General features: G+C 43.2%; 1 protein-coding gene across 1 annotated transcript in view; it reads right to left on the bottom strand.

Moving 5' to 3' along the window:
• The window catches only part of BCKDHB (branched chain keto acid dehydrogenase E1 subunit beta), a 252,167-nt gene that overhangs the window by 137,123 nt on the left and 94,588 nt on the right, over nt 1-20,456 (bottom strand). The window contains exon 6 of the mRNA XM_088470538.1: nt 12,791-12,899. Within this exon, the coding sequence (XP_088326664.1) occupies nt 12,791-12,899 (109 nt within the window). The remainder of the gene's footprint in view (nt 1-12,790; nt 12,900-20,456) is intronic.

Genomic DNA, 20,456 nt, shown 5'->3' with positions numbered 1-20,456 from the left:
TGTGTTACATCACTTTATCAATGATTGATCACAAGTATCAGATGATGATGGAAAGGGGGGAGTTGTTCTGCTTTCACTTCAAAAAGGAACAACTGAGTACAGTAAACAGCGAGGCTTCTATAACCTTTTTTAAATTAAAATTATGTGAGGGAAAAAGCATAGCTACTATTGCTCCAAGTGTAGAATGTGCTGGAAAATTATACATTAAAATGAAAGTAAAAACTTTTCTGTAGGTGTCACACATACCGCTTAATTGCACTAACCTATTCCTCAGGGGGGGTGTAGTAGGTATTACCACCGGAGGCAAAGCCGGCGGTTCAAATCCCGACAGCGGCAGCACGGCAAGGGTGAAGATCCTGATCGTCCCTAAGGTAAGTATCGCTAATCTAATTCTACCCCCTAACCCTAACCCTCCCTTAGGAGCGCTAACAGTCCCCCCCCTCCAAGTGCCTAAACCTAACCCCCCCTTCCCCTCTGACTAACCCTAAGTCCCCCCGGGAGGCCTAAACCTAACCCTCTCATCCCCCCCACTGCCCAAGCCAGGCCCCCGGCTTACCTTCATTCAGTATGCCGGGCGTCAGTCTTCCGGCGTCTGGTTAATGACAGGCGTCGTGTTTTCGACGCCTGTCACTAGTACCACGCCGGGATTAGAAAGTCTGGAAGCCGGCGGTCGGCATTTAGACTGTCGGCTTCCAAACTACATCCCCCTCAGGGAGCATTAACAGTTTTCTGTCTCCTCACAGAATCACAAGTGAAATAGTTAGCTCTACCTGTGGATCTTTAAAAATCTGTCAGCCAGTAATAAATACACTTGTGCACCAACTAGGAAAAATGAAAATCATGTACTGCAGGGGTGGGCAATAAGTGGCCCTCCAGCTGTTGTTGAGCTACACATCCCAGCATGCCTTGCAACAGTTTTACCATGACCAAATAGCAAAACTGTGACAGGGCATGCTGGGATGTGTAGTCCTACAACAGCTGGGGGGGGGGGGCGGTTATTGCCCACCCCTAATACTGCATGCTTGGGGTGGTCGGCCGATGGCCGGTATGCTTGCCTACTTTTCCGGGGGGCCTGGAGCGCCACCTGATTTTCGGTAGGCTCCCGACCGAATTGGGAGAGTAGCCAAGTATGATGTACTATTAGTGCTAGGAGTGAGTTTGATAAACACAGCTCTAACAGATTGGTTTCCAGCCACACCAGTAGATAAAATTGAACGGACATATGCTGTATTTATAACATAATAAAATCAGCCACAGCAAATACACACAAGCGATTTATATTTTTCAGCCAGCTAAGGGTAATGGTTACTGCGGCATAGACTTTCAGTATGTAACAAAGGTGCAGGGCCAGCGCTACCATTAGACAGCTGCCTAAGGGCGCCAGCCCCTGGAGGGCGCACTGAATCAAACAGGAAACTGAAGGATGTAAGCTCGTGTGGCAGACGGGAAGGAGTAGCACACGCGGTCAGTGTGGGGGCTATATAAAGGGAGAGTGCCGGCGCTAGCGTCAGTCTGCGGTTCCGCCTACCAGAACTTGCAGGACTCTCCGGCACTCCTCAGCGGCGGCCGGGAGTCTCAGGGGGCGGTACCAGAGAAGGTCATCAGCGGTGCCTAGCAGCCATCAGGGCTAGCTGTCAGGTTCCGCCTAGTGTGGCTGGGTAGAGCAACTCAATTGGAGGAAGCGGAAGGCGGCAGTGTGTCTGACCAGCTTTCAGTAACGGAGGTCAGCTGAGTGGCCGGTTGTCATCAGAAGGTGTGCCTGCCGCAGACAGTAGCTGACAGAAGGGGGCTGAAGCTGGAGACATAGCTGTGAGCGAGTAAATCGCATCCACCACACTATACTAGGCATTTCTTCTACTCCTCAGCCATATTTACCTTCTGGGTCCATTACAGCTACCTCATTGCAGAGCTCATAATATAATTAAAGAAAAAAACTTGATGAATAGGCCCCCTAATTACAAATACTAGGGACATATTGGATGAGTATTTTACAGGTTTGTATAGATAATGGAAATGGCAAAATAGTAAAATGAAACGTATGATTTTAAAGACTTTAGTGTACATGTAAATCATGAAAATATTGAATACATCAAGATAATGGAATCAGTACTTAAAAGTATGTCCGCCGGCCGCATGGTTCAAATCCCAAAGCCGGCAGCAGATTTTGACAGGGGATTTAGGCAAGTAAAACTAACCCTATCCCCCCCTAACCCTCCCTTAGGGGTGCCTAATCCCAACCTCCCCCTAGTGCCTAATCTTAACCTCCCCTAAGTGCCTAAACCTAACCCCCCCATCCCGCAGCCTAAACCAAAGTCTACTGTGGGGGTGCCTAACCGTAAACCCCCCTTCCCCTAGTCTAACCCTAAGTCCCCCCGGGAGCCCCTAACCTAGCCCTCCCCAACCTCCCTCCCCGCGGCTGTCCGCGCCAGCCGCCCGGCTTACCTTATGATAGGCGCCGGAATTTCGACGCCTATCATTAGACCCCTGCCGGGATTAGTCAGCCGTGAAGCCTGCGGTCGGTATTTAGACCACTGGCTTCCTGACTGCATACCAAGATAATATACAGATGTGTCCTCACAGGCTGGTTATCTGTACTATACATAGGACGCGAGATGTCGGCGTGACCAAGATACTCTGAAATGAACACTACCAAATATATTTTCTTTATATTTTGCGTTTTATTCACATCGCAGACGCAGTGAAAATCCACTCGCAGTGTACTAGTGATGCTAGGCTGCGACCTTATTGACAGATTTGGTTTTTCACACGTACAAAATCGCAGATTAAGAACAACAGAACTCAGCGCGAGGAAACCCGCGGCCACTCGCAACAGGGCCCTTTTTACAGATTCAGTCGCACACAGATGTACAAATGTCGCACATAAAATTATCAGTGTAAGCTAGCAGTGTAGTTGTCACACCCAATTAATTATTTATGCAAATAAGACACACATTTTCAGCAAGAAATACGTTTGGTGTGGCAAAGTCGAATGGGACCGCGTTGAGAAGGGATATTTAGTGCAACTGAAACAGCAGTAAGAAAGGACGATCTGTATACTGTGAGATATGGTCAAGATATAGCATACAGATATTTGCAGAAGTTCAGATGATACACAAATACTTCCATGCATTAGCATGGATTGGATTAAAAGAGAGAAAGATTATTTTCTGTTGCATTACACATCTGTACTGAATATAATAGGCTGCTGCAGTCTATCTGAACCTCTGAGAACAACTACTTGCTGTGGGTATTCCAATAGCTTTCACTAAGCGCACACTTATTTGTTCTCCGGCTGACCAAAGTGTCCCCAACCTCAGCTTCTGCTCACTACCAAAGCTGAACTATCCCTTAGTAAGTGGTTAGAGGGAATAATCACCATGCAGGAGGTGCTGCAGTAATGTGGGTAACACAGTAGTTTGTATTGTTGCCTAGCAGCACTGGGGTCATAAGTTCAATTCCTGACCAGGGCCCCATCTGTGAATTTGCATGTTCTTTCCATATATGTGTGTGGGTTTCCTCCCACACTCCAAAAACATACTGGTAGAATTATTGGATAATTTACCCTAGTGTGTGCTTACCCGACTCTCTCTATACAGCTCTGAATGAATTGGTGGCGCTATATAAATGAATAAACAACAACAACAACAACAACATCAGGAGAGGTGTATTTATAATAGTGGCGCACAAATACTTTCCATTTTCCAAAAACCAAATCCAAAACCTCGAAGGAGATACAGATCCAAAACCAAAACACGGGGGTCGGCGCACATCCCTAGTAAGATAATGTAGTATTCATGTGGGAGTTGGTCATGAGGGAAATTTTGGTTTATGTGTCAAGCAGTGAAAAGCTGTGAAGAGGAGCAGTGTATAAATTGCCCATAGCAACCAATCAGCTTTAAGGTAGCATTTATCAAGTTCGGTCTATAAAAGAATAGGTAGGAGCTGATTGGTTCCTATGGGCAACTTCTCCACACTTTCACTGCTTGATACAAATACCCCATTTTGAGCAATAGCTCCTAGCAGGCACACAACATCTCTGAGATATGAGGCACGTGTTCATACCTTTTATCCTGCTGTCCCCCCCCCCAGTCTGCAATGTACTATGGGTAAGGGGGGAGAAGCACTCTCACCACTGCTCTACATAGCAAAGCAGAGGGTGAATAGATGCTGCACATCTATTCACAGTGTGGTGAAGCCCACACCTCATGCTGCCACACCCCTTTGGGGGGGCAAGATCACAATTTCAATTAGGAAATGTTGGGAGTCATGCATGTTCAATATTGTTGAATCAGCGAGTGAAGATGAAGGAGCAAAGGTTTTATGTTTTTGCACTAAAGTTTTTTATACCAGTGATGCTGGAAGAGTACAAATTTTGAGCTGGCAGCACTCTGTGTCCTCTCTCTGGTGGAAGAAGATCAGATGCTTGCACTGGACAGCTTAGCAATTGGTTAAAAAACTGCTAAACAGAAAAAAGCCCCAAATGGTAGGTTTATCTGTCCCCAAACAAAATTATGAAAAGTGTATTGACAATAATGCCAAGTTAAGAAAATGATTGGTTCAAACGGTCAATGTGCTGGTTGAAACAACACAAGCTTGACTGACCATGAAATCCTACTGCTGGTAAACTGTATAGCAAGACTGTATCACAGCTGTTGTGGCAAGGACTGCTGCTATGCCTTAACCTACGCAAGCAATATAATACAAGTTCACTACAATGATTGAAAAACACACATTTAACCACTTAACTGACAATTTTTTTTTTCAAAACTGACAGAGCTCCCAGCCTCATCTCCAGGGATAATGGGCCCCCACCCCCTCCCTATGTGTCACTATAAATGTTAAAAAAAAAAAAAAAGTTTATATATCCCCCAGCCAAAAGACCCCTCCCCCCCGGATCCCCACCAGCCCCGTCCCCTCACCTTGTTGCAGAGCGCAGCAGAGTGTGGAGCAGGGGGGACTGATCACCGGCATTCTGAACGTTAATTCCAGCAGTGATGTCGGCAGTCACAGTCTAATACTTATCAGAGTCGCTGCACATGTTACTTGCAACCTTTCGATATTACTGTAAGTTAAGTAGTATTGGATTTGGGATCTACAAGCTAAGATTTGCTCTTTGATATGCGAAAATGCAATTTTAACCCAGAGAAATGAGCAAGCTACTGCTATCAACAGTATTTTAGAGACCATTCAGAGAGAAGTTATGATATACACTTCTATAAACAGACCAGGATGATGCCACCAACTACCCCGAAGAATTTCTAAACTTCGTGCAGTTGGACTTCCAGCGTACATTAAACTGAAAGTTAGTGTTCCGATCATGCTTATGCAGAACTGGACTCTGCCCAAGTTGTGCAACGTAACCAGACAAAGTCACTGCTTTGCAGCGGAACCTAATTGAGGCACAGATTCTAACATGATCTGGCACAGGTGAGGCTGTGTTTATACCACCCTTATCCTCAAAAAAGTTCCTTTTCAATTCAAGTGCCTGCAATTTCCTGTAAGCATCTGGTTCACTATGACGATAAGCAAGTCACAGAGACAAACGCTCAGGGCTGCAAGTGTAGATGTCAGGACCAGCTGCTTATACTATGGCAAGCTTTACGTGGCTTGCTCATGATTTACTAGCCCCAAGCATCTTTTTGTGCTTTCCCTGAAGGAAACACTACAGCTAAGATTTACAAATACATTTTATGATCAAAGTCTACAATATAAAATATACATCACAAAATTAGTTCTGCTGAGCAATACCAGACGTCCACGCGAGCGAAGCTGCAGGCAAACGCTAGTATTCATTAAAACATATTTCCTTTGTCTGTGGACAACATTGGGAATGTTTTTGAACACACATTCTTCCCATTCTAGTTAATTTTTATATTTTTAACTAATTTTATCTCAAAAGGATATATTTATAACCAAAACATTTTTTTCTATTATGTAATCTTTACAATGAGGTACTACCACAAATTATGAAATATAAACTATGCATAAAAAGAGGGATAGAGGAATTCTCATCATATTGCCCTATTGAGACGATATTTTTGATTATTTAGCTCTATCAGATTTAACAAATCTTTATTTTTCAAATTTAAATCTACTCGTATAACGGACATCTTCGTAAAAGTCGAAATAGTATAAAATAGGATAGTAAAGAAACTGGTAAAGTATGTAAGAAAATAAGAAAAGTGTTGGCAAAAACTATTACTGCAACCACTGAGAATCATTATAATATAAGCATTTTGAATAAGTAATGATGCCTTGAAAAAGCAGCCCCAGGCAAAACGTACATCTGCATTTCTATGGCCGCTGAGGATATAAAAAAATTCTAAAGCTAACCTAATACTAAAGAGCCAATACTAGAAAAAACTTACACAGCAATTATCTCAGTAATATGAAACAACTTGTACATGCTACTAATGAGGGAGATAAATAGATATGCCCAGCTATATTGTTGCCGCTGTGAATAGTGCTCGCATAGCGCGAGCAGATATGCGCACTGCGTACGTGCCAAAATAGGAATGCAGGTGCGGGGAATTGCATGGCATGATGCGTGTGCACGTTTGTGGTGCGATCAGCCACGATGTAACTGGGCCATCTGTAGTATTCTCTAGATCAAAAAGGAACACTGACAATTGTAAGTTTGCAACTTTTCTATTAAAGATTAAGGGCCATATTTATTTATTACCAGTTATTTATATAGCGCAAACATATTCCGCAGCGCTTTACAGAGAATAGTTGGCCATTCACATCAGTCCCTGTCCCAGTGGAGCTTACTATCTATGTTCCCTATCACATGCTCACACAAATACACACTAGGGTTAATTTTTTTATGTTTTTTGGAGCCAATTAACCTACCAGTATATTTTTGGAGTGTGGGAGGAAACCGGAGTACCCGGAGGAAACCCACGCAAGCACAGGGAGAATATACAAACTCCACACTGTTAGGGCCGTGGTGGGAATCGAACCCATGACCTCAGTGCTGTGAGGCAGTAACGCTAACCATTACACAGTCTGTGCTGCCCGTTCAATTAGGAGTGAAAAAGTCAGTTGCCGGACTTTTCGCCCTCATCGCCGCTTTGCAGAGGGAAAAAGTATCGTGCTCATCCCCGCGTATCCCTGTATTTAATTCCAAATCAGCAAAAGCGGGAGCCGGCGAATCTGAAACAGGCGAAAAGTGCTGTAATTTTTTGGGAAATCAGCCTGGCACACCCCAAAAGATGCTCTGACATGGGGGTTCACTATGGGAACCCCCTAATAGCCCTGCTAAAGGCATTTGGAGTGTTTAAACTCTCAATGGCTTTAATTTTGCGTCTTTTAAAAAGTGGTGAAGAATAGCATTTAGCAAATAATTTTTTCTAAAAAGTAGTCCCATCAAATTTGTGGTACCTGAAAATGGGTGCAAGCATATTTTTAAGTGGCTAAACTGAACTTTTAAAAATGGTGAAAAATCAACCTGCCGCAACAAAAAAAAACACCTGGGGCATACTTGGGGACCCACCCTGAGTCTAGTTCGCTATTTTTTTTTGCCCCCAAAACAAAAGTACTTGTTTGTGATGTTCAGTGGTTATTTTTAGAATTTTTACATCGTTAAGCTATAGGGGACTGTCCAAGGGGTGCTGGGGGTTCCCGCAACGTTGCACCCCAAAACCCCAATTCTGTACTTTTTTTCATCACCTTTTCATAGGCGATACTTTATCGCAGGTTTGGTAGCATAGACTTTCGCATCGGCAAAAAGTCTGAAGAATTGAATACAGGGATAACTTGGAATCTGCGAAAATGACGTCATCTGCGAAAAATTTGCCGTGAAAATGGCTTTTCGCCGCTAATTGGATATGGCCCTTAAAAATAAAACTGTATACACATTGCATCTAGCTGCTACATTGAACCAGAGAGCACTCTGGGGTAGAAATAACTGTATGAAAAAAAAATTAAAAAAAAGCTTGGAAAGAGATAAAGTACCAACCAATCAGCTCCGATTTGCGCCATTTAGCTCCGCCCCTTCCCTACGGACCCGAAAATTCCAGGTAAAATCTCCCCCATTCTGCTCACTTCACTAGGAAGTAGGTGGGATGCGGGAAACATGCCTACTCTTCCGTGGTTGTCCGGGCTACCCGAAAAATCGTGAGCCTTCCGCGATTCCTGGGAGAGTAGGCATGTATGAATTGCATACTGTTGTGCCACATGATAACAGCACATACTGTACATAAATATAAGTAAAGAACCAACTTACCAAGGAGGTACCCCAGAAACCTCCAAATAGCACAGCCTTCCTATTCTGGTCCCATCCATGCCTCTCAGAACAGCAATACAAAATAATAGTTGCTCATATTACCTTAATTAATTTTTCACAGGTGCTTGTAAAGCGAGAGGTTTGCTCTGACTACAGAAAAAAAAAAGAAAAAACAGCCTGTAAAATGACAGAGAGAAGCGGATTGGTTGGTACTTGCTCTCTCCAAGCTTTGATAAATCTCCCCGAGAGTTCACGGACTCCTTATACAGTGCTGACTAAAACTAATTCAATAGAAAACAATCCAGTGTGAAAAACAACCTAATTACATAACTGGTTGACAATTTATGTTTATAATAGTTTGCTGAAAGCACCATATGAAAATCTTGTTAATATAGTATAAAACGGAATGCGATCCATATAGGGGTGTGATGAATAATTATCTTCAATTGGCAGTGTGAATAACATATTGCAAAATAACTACGACCTACAACAGAAACATACCCCTATAAAATCGCATAGTATATAGGGGGAAATGTATTAAAGCTTGGAGAGAGATAAAGTACCAAGCAATCAGCTATGAACTGTCATTTTACAGGCTCTCAACTTCATCTCTTTCCAAGCTTAGATAAGGGAGCCTAATTATTATATTTTGACTGCTGCAAGCTTCACATGTTAATGGAAGCAGATTGGAAGGAGTATTCATAACGTAGTGGAATAATAAATATACCCAAATTATACCAATGATATACAGTCCTATATACTGAGATATTACCACATATGGCCAGAATATAATTTATAGTAATATTTGAGAAGTATCGTTATTGAATCATTATAATAGATATATAAGCATATCGAATATCAGTGGCTGCAGTATATTATTTTTACCAATACTTAGTTTACTTATTTTCTTACACACTATCAGTTTTCTTTACCATTATTTCACATTTTTTAAGAGTCCCATAATATGAATAGTTTTTAATACAGAATAAAGATTTATTAAGTTTGATGAGAGAGCTACATAATAAAAAATATGAATGCTCTCAATAGTGTACTACAACATTGAAATTGTATCAGTGAGTATTTTCTTAAGGTTTTGATGGCTTTAAAGCTACTACACAGACAGATTTTCACCTCCAAAATGCTGGATGAGTTATTCAGTAGCACAAAGTGTCAAAACTCATATTGCCAGCAGCCAGTTAAGGGAGTAGGAAATGGGTGTAAGGTAGCAGGAACAGGGTTGATTAAGTAAACAGTAGTTGTAAAACGAAATAATTTCAATCGACACTCATCTTTTCATAATTCCCCTTAATCCATTGGGGAAAAACAAGAAAAAATAGAAGAGACCATGATAGGAGAATGGCGGAGTTTCTGGATAACAAAAAAACCCTGGGAGCACCTTTTCCCAGCAATTCCATATATCATGGCCAAGTAGGCATTCTTTCCAGGGCCCCATGATTCCTTTCATTGTGTAATGGAGCATACACACGGTCAGATTTGTCAGATCTGTCAGATGAACGATTGAACGATTTTTGACTGCATTAAAATGAATGGAATCGTCCAAATCTGACTGCAAATACATCAGATGTCAGGTATCGTTATCTGACCATCGGGAACGCGCATCGTTCAAATCGTTCATCTGACAGATATGTCAGATTTTCCTTCAGATATGAACGATTGAATGATTTTTTAAATCGTTATCGTTCAGATCAGAAGAAAAATCTGACCGTGTGTATGCACCATAACACTGCAGAGGTGAGGCTGTGAATGGGCAGATCAATCAGAAGTTGCATGTATGGAGACCTTTTCTTGTGTTGCCTACTCAGTGAAAACATATATGGTTCAGCTGCCTAGTTATAAAGCTTCCATTACAGTAAGGAAATATTAAGGAAAGTAACAGATATCAGAATATTGCTACAAGGTTTTAATTTTCATAAAAATTGCCACTGTTAGACTATTATCCCAATGGCCAAAATACCTAGATTATTGCAGTGTCAACCTGGGTAGCAACTCAGTGGAAAAGGCTCCTAGGAAAAAAACCCGGGTCTCGAGCAGGGTTTTACACGGGTAAACCCCTGGCCAGGCTCAGTGGAAACTGGTTACCCGGGACCTGTTTACTGCATGCTGATTGGGTGCTATTCAGAAGAGATTACAGCCTCCCAGTATGGTCCAGACCATTCCGGTTTTCATCCCATCCCCGCTTCATACGGGAAGGCTGTAATCTCTCCCTGCCTGTCTCCCCGGTGACCACTCTGACATCACAGCCTCTCGAAAGGACACCCCCCCCCCCCCCCGCGCGCCGGGAAGGAAATCCCTCTCTCTGTGGTCCACTCCGGTCTGGCATTCAGGGGAGAGCTGAGTTCACGGTGCTTGATGATGAAATCTCCAAGCACCGGCACTGCACCCGTGTGCAGTGCGACTATCCCGGTTCAGCGCAGCGGTGATAATGGGGTAAATCCAGGGACAGACCCGGAATTTTGGTGGAAAGAGGGGTATTATATAAATACCCAATCCCAGTCAAGCTCTGTCAATGCACATTCTAGTTTTATTACTCTGGGCCTGATTCAGAGCCAGACGCTCTGAACGAGCGCCCGCTCTGAATCAGGGCGTTTTTTGTTTTTTTTGGTGCGTCTTCCTGGACGCTCGCATAGCTGTGGGTTACCACCCACAGCTTATGCGAGCGTCCTTGATGATCCCTGCGGTAGGGTCTCGCTGCCGCAAGCCAAAATCACTCCCACTGACAACACTAGTGATGTCAGTGGGGCCGGACCCAGACGGGCAGCCACGCCCCGGCACGCCCACCAAAGGGGGCGTGCTGTCACTCACCATCGACAGCATGCCCCCTTTGGTGCGAGACCCCGAGCGACGGCTTCCCAGTCGCTCGCCGGGTCTCGCATATGCACACGACGGAGCAGCATCCGTCGTGCGCATTTGGGTACCGCTTGCGAGCGGCCTGTGAATGAGACCCTCTGTTCCCAATTGTAAAGCACTATGGAATATGCTTACGCTATATAAATAAATGTTGAGAAATATAATGGAATGCGATTGGCGGCAAATGCAGAGATTTTGGCGATTTAGCAGCGAGTTTCAAAGAGGCAATTTTTTAAAAGCTTGCCACAGTAGCCATGTTTGGAAACTGTGCCATGCTGGGACTTGTAGTTCACCAAGTACAAAGTGTTTTAAAATAGCACCAGGGTTAGGTATACCCAATAGGTGAGAACCACACATTTTTGCATGTTGAACCTCCCTGGGGCTGACTGGAACCATGTTGGGGGTGACCGCTACACTGTGGGTATCCCCCCTATGGTTCCACCAGCCCAGGCTAGCAAAGCCCAGTAGTGGTTACCCTGAGCCCAGAGTGGAATACGTGTTTCTTTCTCCCCCTGATATGGGGGTTACCAGCACTATGCTGAAAAATCCACACTTTTTTCTTCTTCAATTTTTTCACTTCAATTATTTGTCTTTGACATCATGAGTATGTGAGAAATGGCTCTTAAAAAAACATGTTGTCTGAAGTATATAGCGGTCGCAAATGCTCGCTGTAGTACTGTATATATGAAGGTCATGATGCTGTCTGTGTTACATGGCGGCCATATAGGTAGATGGTGACTACTTTCCACTGATACATGGGGAGCGTAGTGAGAAGTCTTTGCCCCAGGTGCCAAAAAAAGGCTAGTTTTACCCCTGGTCATATCGCAGATACTGGTATTAAAACCTTGAAAGTGTTATGGGGTCAGTTTGTTTAGAAAAGTTCAAAGCTATTCTTATAGCCCAACATAGTGTACTGTACAACAACAATGGTGATGCATTATATTCAAAGACTGTATGAATTGCATAATCAGTTATTCAATTTCAGATATTTTTGTAGCAGAGTATAATTTCTCTTATGCTGGGTTTTCTTTCCTGTTACACCTTAGTATCCAAGGAAACAAAAACCTTGGCACTTCTACTCACAATTTATATATTTAAAATGGATTTAAAAGTTGACTGGAACACGCCAATCCCCATCACGACATGGCATGACATACTAATGGATCCAGACCAGACTTCTAGTCTACTGCCCAAGTACATATAAACACTTTTACAGGGACAGAATCACGGTCAGAACCAGATGAACAAAATGAAGCCGATGATTTACCATTCTGGCAATCACAAACTTACTGACAACAGCAGAGAAGATCGCTATTCGCTCTTAGTTGAGAAAATGTAATTAAATATTTGCAGAAAAAAGAATTATACAGTCATTCTTATTGCCACCAAGCATAACCATCACAATGATATACAGACAACACACATACTTAGGAGCCAGCAAAAAAATGAAAACACAAAATGTATTTTATTTGAAAACCAAAAATGACTAATTCTGTACAGACATAGCCAAGGACAATAGGAAAAAGCCAGGCAAGTTCTGATGGCCAAAGCATACAAATACGGTTTTAACCTAAACCACTTGCTCTCAGCTCATCTGCCATTTATTGCTGAAGACTTAGCCAAACTTTTCATACCATACAGCCAAGACATAAATCTGGGCATACAAATATACAAAGTAGTGCTACAATACATTACCTGCTGCTCTATACAGTATCTTGGGTTCAAAGAAAATACATGGGTTTTTATCTTCAATGCAGGACAGTAGCAAGCCTTTTGCTTGGATTGGACTTCTGGGTATCACCACCTGTAATACATTCCAGCTTTAATACAGAAGTAAAGTGTGTGGAAATAAGCTGATCTATCGTTCATTGCTGCCAATAAGGCATGCATTTATCTACCCAAGTCAAGAGTCTAGAAATAGGATTTTCAATGGTCACGAACATATTTCCAAAGTTTTTCTTAAAAAATAAATAAAACAAAATAGAACTGTTGTGATCATATATAAAATTAAGAACAATTCAGCTAATCCTACAGCACAACAAATCAAAATATTGTGTTTGTTTATTGAACGGTATGTGGGTTACTTCCATTGGGCTGGTGTGTTAATGTAAGGCTCTAGTGGCCATGGAAAGTAAATACAGTTTAATGGGATTGTAATAAGGTACAGTATAAGCTATTACTTGTCACAAGAGTAGCTGAGATTGTTGAGATTAGCTTTTCTAGTGTGTGTAAGTGTTAAATGATTCCATAAACTCTTTACAAGCTATTTATGCAGTGAAAAAGTAATAACTTTACAAGGTTAATCATTGAAGAAATAAAAACAGAAGTCGATATAAGTGCTTTGTGCAATGTAGAGGAATCGTGCATGTGGATACAGCCCAAAATGTAGACATGCCTATACCAATCAATCAGGATATGCCTACTTTGGGGTGAGGCCCAGCCCTATCAAGTGCCAGAGAACGTGAATGTCTTGCCAAAATGAGTATAGTTGTGAGATAGGGATGTGGTCAATATCCTGACCGCAGGGATTCCGGGGCTCAGAATTTACGGTACTTGTCAGAATCCTGGCATCGGCATCCCAACCGCTGGAATTCCGAAGGTAAGTAGCGGGGATGGGGGGGTAAGGTTAGGCACTAAGGGGGGAGGGTTAGGTTTAGGGTGCAGGGGAGGGAGGTTAGGGTAGGGAGAAGGGGAGGGTTAGAATAGTGACCGAAAAGTGTCGGTATTCTAACCCAGTAGGTATGCCGGCGTCGGGATTCTGACTGCTGGCATCCCGTATCCATCCCGTGAGGTACAGTATGTATGCAAAAAACTGCATGTTAATACAGTTGAACTCATTAAATGCACACATGCTATTGAGGAACTGATCTCTGCAGATGATGTACACTTCAGTCTTTGTTTTTCAAGTTTCTGAGTTGCTTATGTACCATCACATAAGGTATGCACACATTAATTAATTGCAGGGCCTGATTCAGCATAGGACAGAATTGCAAAGTTGCACACAAGCAGCTTTGCAATTCCATTCTGCTAAAATGTAAATGCACCAACCACAACAAAATTTGAGCTGGGTGCTAATCAAGAAAACATCAATACACTAAATAGCAGCACACACCTGTATGTTGGTGTAAACCTACTAAACAACTATCCAAAGATAGTCGTGAAAAGGACTGTAATGCACTAGTGAGTGATGTTGCGCTAATAATAAAATTACATAAAAAAAAGTGATTATACCTTGACATAACAAATAAACACCAAGACGCCAACAATATGTTCAAAATACGATTTATAAAAAACACACAGTCTCAATAACAATAAAAAATATATTATATTATATCATGCATAAGATAAACATATCATCTGAAGACCACTCTGGAAATCCCTATACAACTGTATAGAAATATTGAATCCACAATAAAGGGTTTCCTTCATAGAGTATCAATTTACCGGTAAGTTATAATACTGTAGCACAGTCATATACTGTAGCCCTCACCGGACTTGTATAGAAGGTCCTATTTAAGTCCTCATGAATCAGACCTCTCAGGTTGTAGTAGTGGGAGACTTGACTTCAGCTGGAGGCAGGGCTGGTTCTAGACATTGTGGAGCTCAAGTTCCCAGTTACGCCCCCCCCCCCCAAAAAAAAAAAAAAGTGACATGCAGTCTATACCAAGCAGTGTGTGAAGAAAGGCACAGTGGGCTCGTGGGTCGGGAATAGGGGCCGGCCGCTGTAGCTAGGACCTGCTGGTGCCGGCGCCAGGGGCGGATTGGGATGGTAAATCAGCCAGGAAAATATCTGGTGGCAGCCCTAATAGGTGCTGGTCTTTGGGGGGCAGTATACAATAGTATATTATATATCCCTAGATTCCCTACCCTCCAACATGATCCGTTCAACCCGGTACAAATTGCTCTACTCCTGGACCTTCCATCTAATTTATAATTGTACCGGGTGGCGCGGGTCATGTTGGAGGGTCTGTATATTTAATGGTGCTCCAATAAAGACAACATAGGTCCTGCAAAAACCTCCAGAAATTATGTGCACTCACCATATAGAAGTTAATCAAAGTCACTTTTTAATTACTCACGGCCATCAATGAATCAAGTCGACGTTTCAGTCTATAAAGACCCCTCTTTTCTTTTTTTCCAAGACCCGTCATAGCCACCAAAGAGACCCACTATCAACACTGACCCATAGCAGATTTAAATAGCATAGGCAATTAGCCAAAGGGCCCTCCCCACCGGAAATAGAAAATAAATACTATGAGAGCTGCAATCAATAGTAAACATATAGTTCTAGTGGGCATATGTTCAAACTTAACCTGAATGAGCACACACCGGCACTAACATAGGTACTCACACAGGGCACAAGACAGCAAAGCCCTAGATGATCGGAGCAGCTCACCTCAGTGTGCTCGTATCCGCGTACCGGAAGTGCACTCCAAACACGTTTAAACGCATAGCATCCAGAAATGACACGCAAAGCAGCCAACATGCCAGAAAAGCTTTACGTTGCGCAGCAAACAAAGCATACGGGGGACAGGGGACATATGTTTATGTTACAAGGCATAACGTACCACGTGTCTAATCTGAACAGTCCACCTCAATACCGATAGCCGCGTACCAGAAATGCCTTGCATTGCAAACACTTGGAACGCAAGGCATCCGGAAGCGAGTATAAACACATGCCAACAAAGCTTCTCGTTGCTCAGCAACCGAAGTATGCAAAAAACAAGAAACATACACTTATGTTGCTAGACATACTGTGCCAACTAGCTTAGGTAAAATATATATATATATATAAAGGGGAGTGTTTGGAGCTGTGAGGTGAAAGCAGGAAAGGGAACCTGTGTGGGGTAAGGGGTGCTGCGGATGGGGTGTTTGGAGCAGTGAGAGGAGAGCAGGAAAGGGGACCTGTGTTGGTGAGGATGGGATGGGGGGGCATGGATAGGATGTGGGAAGTGTTTGGAGCGGTGAGGGATAGGGAGAAGGAAAGATGTTCACCCCTTCAGTGCTGGAGGAAATGGTTTGTTTTCATAAGGGTGTTATGTTTCAGTCACAGACAATATACTGGCGTTATTTGCATATATCAATCCCAGCATATTATAGTTTCCTACCTTCAATCCTCCCGTCTAGCCTGCACTGCAGGCTGCTTGTTGATGCTGTGTGCAGTGCAAAGCAGACGGAGATGGTTGGAGGTCCTGGAGGCAGAGGTGGATTGTCTGGAGGCGGAGCAATCAGTGGTGACTGACGGGCTCCGCAGCTCCACCGTCGGCCATTTTTTCATTATCCTCAGTGTGCTGCTGGCTGCTCCTGTGCAGAGGCCACAACGCTGCCCGACAGCCAGCGGAATGGAGGGGTGTGTAAAGGGCAGCTGCTGGCCATTAAAAAGAATAAAGATACTGGCCCAACGTCCCAATCCGCCCCTGGCCGACGCCAATACTGTAATAAAGATGTGTTTTAGAGGCAGTCTTTTTATTTTTATTGGGACTAGGTGGCGCCCTCTAGGGAGCTGCGCTCCGGGCAACAGCCCTGTTAGCCCGCCCCTAGAACCGTCCCTGGCTGGAGATCTTATGATACGGAGTGGGAGCTGTGCATTTACAGGTGGAGATGAAGTCCATAACACCCGGATTATAATAACGGCTGGATAAAGGCGGTCACGGGCTGACTAAATTCTTGCCTTCAAAGCCACTCAAGCCGGGATCATCGGGCTGCTTTTTCCCTTTAGCCGGGACTCCTCACTTTATACAGGATAAACACCGCTACTTGGCAGCGAGTCTCCCACTACTACAACCGGAGAGGTCTGATTCATGAGCACTTAAAAAGGACCTTATATGCAATTCTGGTGAGAGCTATATGACTGTGCTACAGTATTACAACATAAATTGATACTCTATGAAGGAAACCCTTATTATTTAAATATTTTTATACAGTTGTATAGGAATCTCTGGAGTGGTCTTCATATGAGATATTTATCTTATGCATGATATAATATATTTTTTATTGTTATTGAGACTTTTTTATAAATTGTATTTTGAACATATTATTGGCTTCTTAGCGTTTATTTCTGTCATGTCAAAGTATAATCACTTTTTTTGATGTAATTCTATTAGCGCAACATCACTCTAGTGCAAAATGTAAATGCAGCAGCAGGTGTCTGACACCTCCTTGCTGCATCTGCGATCCCAGTTCTGCAACCGAGGTCGCAGCCTGGGACCACCATCGCAACCGGGTCCTGGCAGCCTGCGAGGCTAGTAAGTCTGCGTCCACGGATGAAGACCCTGGCCTTGCCAGTCCCGGAAAACAGGGGTGCACACCTGTTTCCTGGAATGCAGGCTGTCCCTACCCCCACAAACGCCTCTGTCTGTCAATCAGAGGCATGCATGCAATCTCGCAGGACCCGTTGTGCACATGCGCATGCATAGATTGCCAATGATCGGGAATCTGCGTTAGTATGCTGAACTGTGTTCTCTGCTGAATCAGCCCCTTAAAGCATTATCTGTTGTTCAATGTATGTTTTATTTAATTTAGAGAGAATGAAAGAATGTTTAAATGATGTTATATCATGTGTAAGTGTATAGGGTCTTTTAGCAATTGGCGCATTAACACTGTGAAAAATTGTAATATATACAGTAAAGTGTCTAGTGCAGAGAGTTACCATAAACATAAAAAACGTAGTAATTTTATCTAATTTAATTGAAAAATTTACAAAACAAACATAAAATATAATATAAAATACAAATATTGGACTTTCAAATGCTCAAACAGGCTCTGTTAGTGACCCACAGTTCTCACAGGTCCCTTGTGCAAAATATGCGTGTAATAAAGTGCAGAATTCGGAAACAATGCAGTATGCCCCTTATACATATAATAAAATGTGGGGTATTGACAAAGGGATATAGAAATAAGTAAACAGAGAATAAAAAATTAGATATCAATAAATATAAAACGATGTCTGGTAAAAAGTAGGCAGAGGAGAAACAATACTTTTTAAAAATGTATAAATAACATTTAAAAAGTAAAAGCAAGAGTCTAAAAGCGATATGTTGTTATCAGGTGCTTATCTTAATAGTTCATTTGAGGCAAGAGGCAGCTTCCCAACGTGTTTCATCCACAGGTGACTTCTTCAAGGGGTTATATCATGTTTTAGTTATGTTTACACTGCACACAGTATTGAATTGTGACATACTTGAGTCACTATTAAATACGAGAATTTCATCTGAATTTTACTGAATATAAGAACAGTAAAATATACTTGGCGAGAAATCCAAGCATAATTAATTTTATATACAGTATGAGTGACATTTTAGAAGTAATCCTGAAAAAATACTGAAGATTACAGCTAAAAGTGCAAAACTGAAGCTAAACTTTTTTTTTTTTTACTGTATTTATGATGTTTCCCACCTCCAAAAACCTGTGTCAGCCAGGGTTTTTAAACAAAAAATTCAAGAGCATCTGCTATTTGGCTAATATGGAAGAGGGGTAACATCATACATCATACACAGTGGCGTAACTAGGGCAGGGGGGGGGGGTTCTGAGTGGGGCACTAGTGTGTGGTGCCGGTCGGGGGGCGGGACGACTTCACAAATGATGCTAGCGTCGGCTGTAATTATGTGAAAGAGGTGTGTGTGTGTGTAGGCTTTGTCAGTGTGTGTGTGCGCGCGCGTGTATGTACAGCCATGGCCAAAAGTTTTGAGAAGGACACAAGTATTGGTTTTCTCAAAGTGTTTTTAGACCTTTTTGTCAAATGTTACTATGGTATAGTGAAGTAAAAATACAAGCATTTCATAAGTGTCAACAGGGTCGGATTAAGGTTTGTGGGGGCCCCTGGGCAACAAACTTGTGGGGCCCCCTAACAGTGATCCGAGTAATATATATTATATTTATATCACACACACACACACACACACACACAGTGTTCCCCCCCAACCCCACAACCAGCACCACACTGAGAAAAAAAAAAAAAAAAAACATTAAATTGACTAACCCTCCGGGCCGAGGCAATAACAGCAGCAGGAGCGAGTGACCCGAGGCAGCACCTGCAGCTCCTGACTTCGATTCACTTCCGCGGGCTCCAGATGCGGCTGTGGAGGAGGTGGGCTGGTGTGGGGCTGCGCAGCGTGACTTCTGACGTCACGCCTGCATTGCTGTACAGCCCCACTGCACAGCCTGCCCGCCGGCCGGAGTAGCGCCGCACTCTGAACCCAAGTGCTCAGTGAGCGCTGCCCGGCTGAAGTGATGGAGGACCGCAGCGGAGACAGCTAAATGCTGTACTCCGACAGTCTCAGTAGTAGTGGCAGGGGACAGGGTGTGGGGACCCCCTATGTGTGGGGGCCCAGGGATGACTCCCCCTGTCGCCCTGCCTATAATCCGGCCCTGCGTGTCAAAGGCTTTTACTGACAATTACCTTGAGTTTATGCAAAGAGTCAATATTTGCAGTGTTGACCCTTCTTTTTCAAGACCTCTGCAATTCGCCCTGGCATGCGGTCATTCAACTTCTGGGCCACATACTGACTGATGGCCGCCCATTCTTGCCTAATCAATGCTTGGAGTTTGTCAGAATTTGTGGATTTTTGTTTTTCCACCCTTCTCTTGAGGATCGACCACAAGTTCTCAATGGGATTAAGGTCTGGGGAGTTTCCTGGCCATGGAAAACCAAAATTTCGATGTTTTGTTCCCCGAGCCACTTGGAACACCTTGCCATAAGGCAAAAGTGATAACTATCATGCTGGAAAAGGCATTGTTCTCCCAACCATCCAGGAATAGTTTGGTGATGAAGGTGCTCTTGGAGGATGTTTTGGTACCGTTCTTTATTCATGGCTGTGTTCGTAAGTAAAATTGTGAGTGATCCCACTCCTTTGGCTGAGAAGCAACCTCACACATGAATGGTCTCAGGATGCTTTACTGTTGGCATGACACAGGACGAAGACAGGATGAATACCGACTGAAGACGCAGTCTTCCCAGGGATGATACATTTCTTCAGATGTTCCACATTGTGAGATACTGTAGGTAAGGTGCATATAGAAAGGAATGTTCTCAGAGTGATGAAAAATGGGTGGTATGTCATGTTGGCACCCCCATTTTCAGTGGTCATGCCCATTTGTTGGCACACAAAAATTGTTTGTGGTGTGTATGGGGAGGGGGGGGGGGGGGCATCGTTCTTCAGCTTGCCCTGGGCTCCAAAGGCCCTAGTTACGCCACTGATCTTACATCTTCTGCTTTGTTATTGTTTTACAAATCAGAAGAGAGGCAGGTTGCAATCACATGGGGGCACTGTTTGCATGTTTTGTCTTCCGCATTTTGTATATTATAAGTCACTCTGACTTTTGGTTTTGTTTCCAAAATTATTCTCATGCTTTGGTGTTGTGG

The sequence above is a fragment of the Taudactylus pleione genome, unplaced genomic scaffold (genome assembly GCF_031769625.1).
Source record: "Taudactylus pleione unplaced genomic scaffold, aTauple2 ptg000015l, whole genome shotgun sequence".
Taxonomy (NCBI): domain Eukaryota; kingdom Metazoa; phylum Chordata; class Amphibia; order Anura; family Myobatrachidae; genus Taudactylus; species Taudactylus pleione.
Note: the sequence above shows the minus strand (reverse complement) of the source record. Positions and strands in the feature narration are given on the sequence as shown.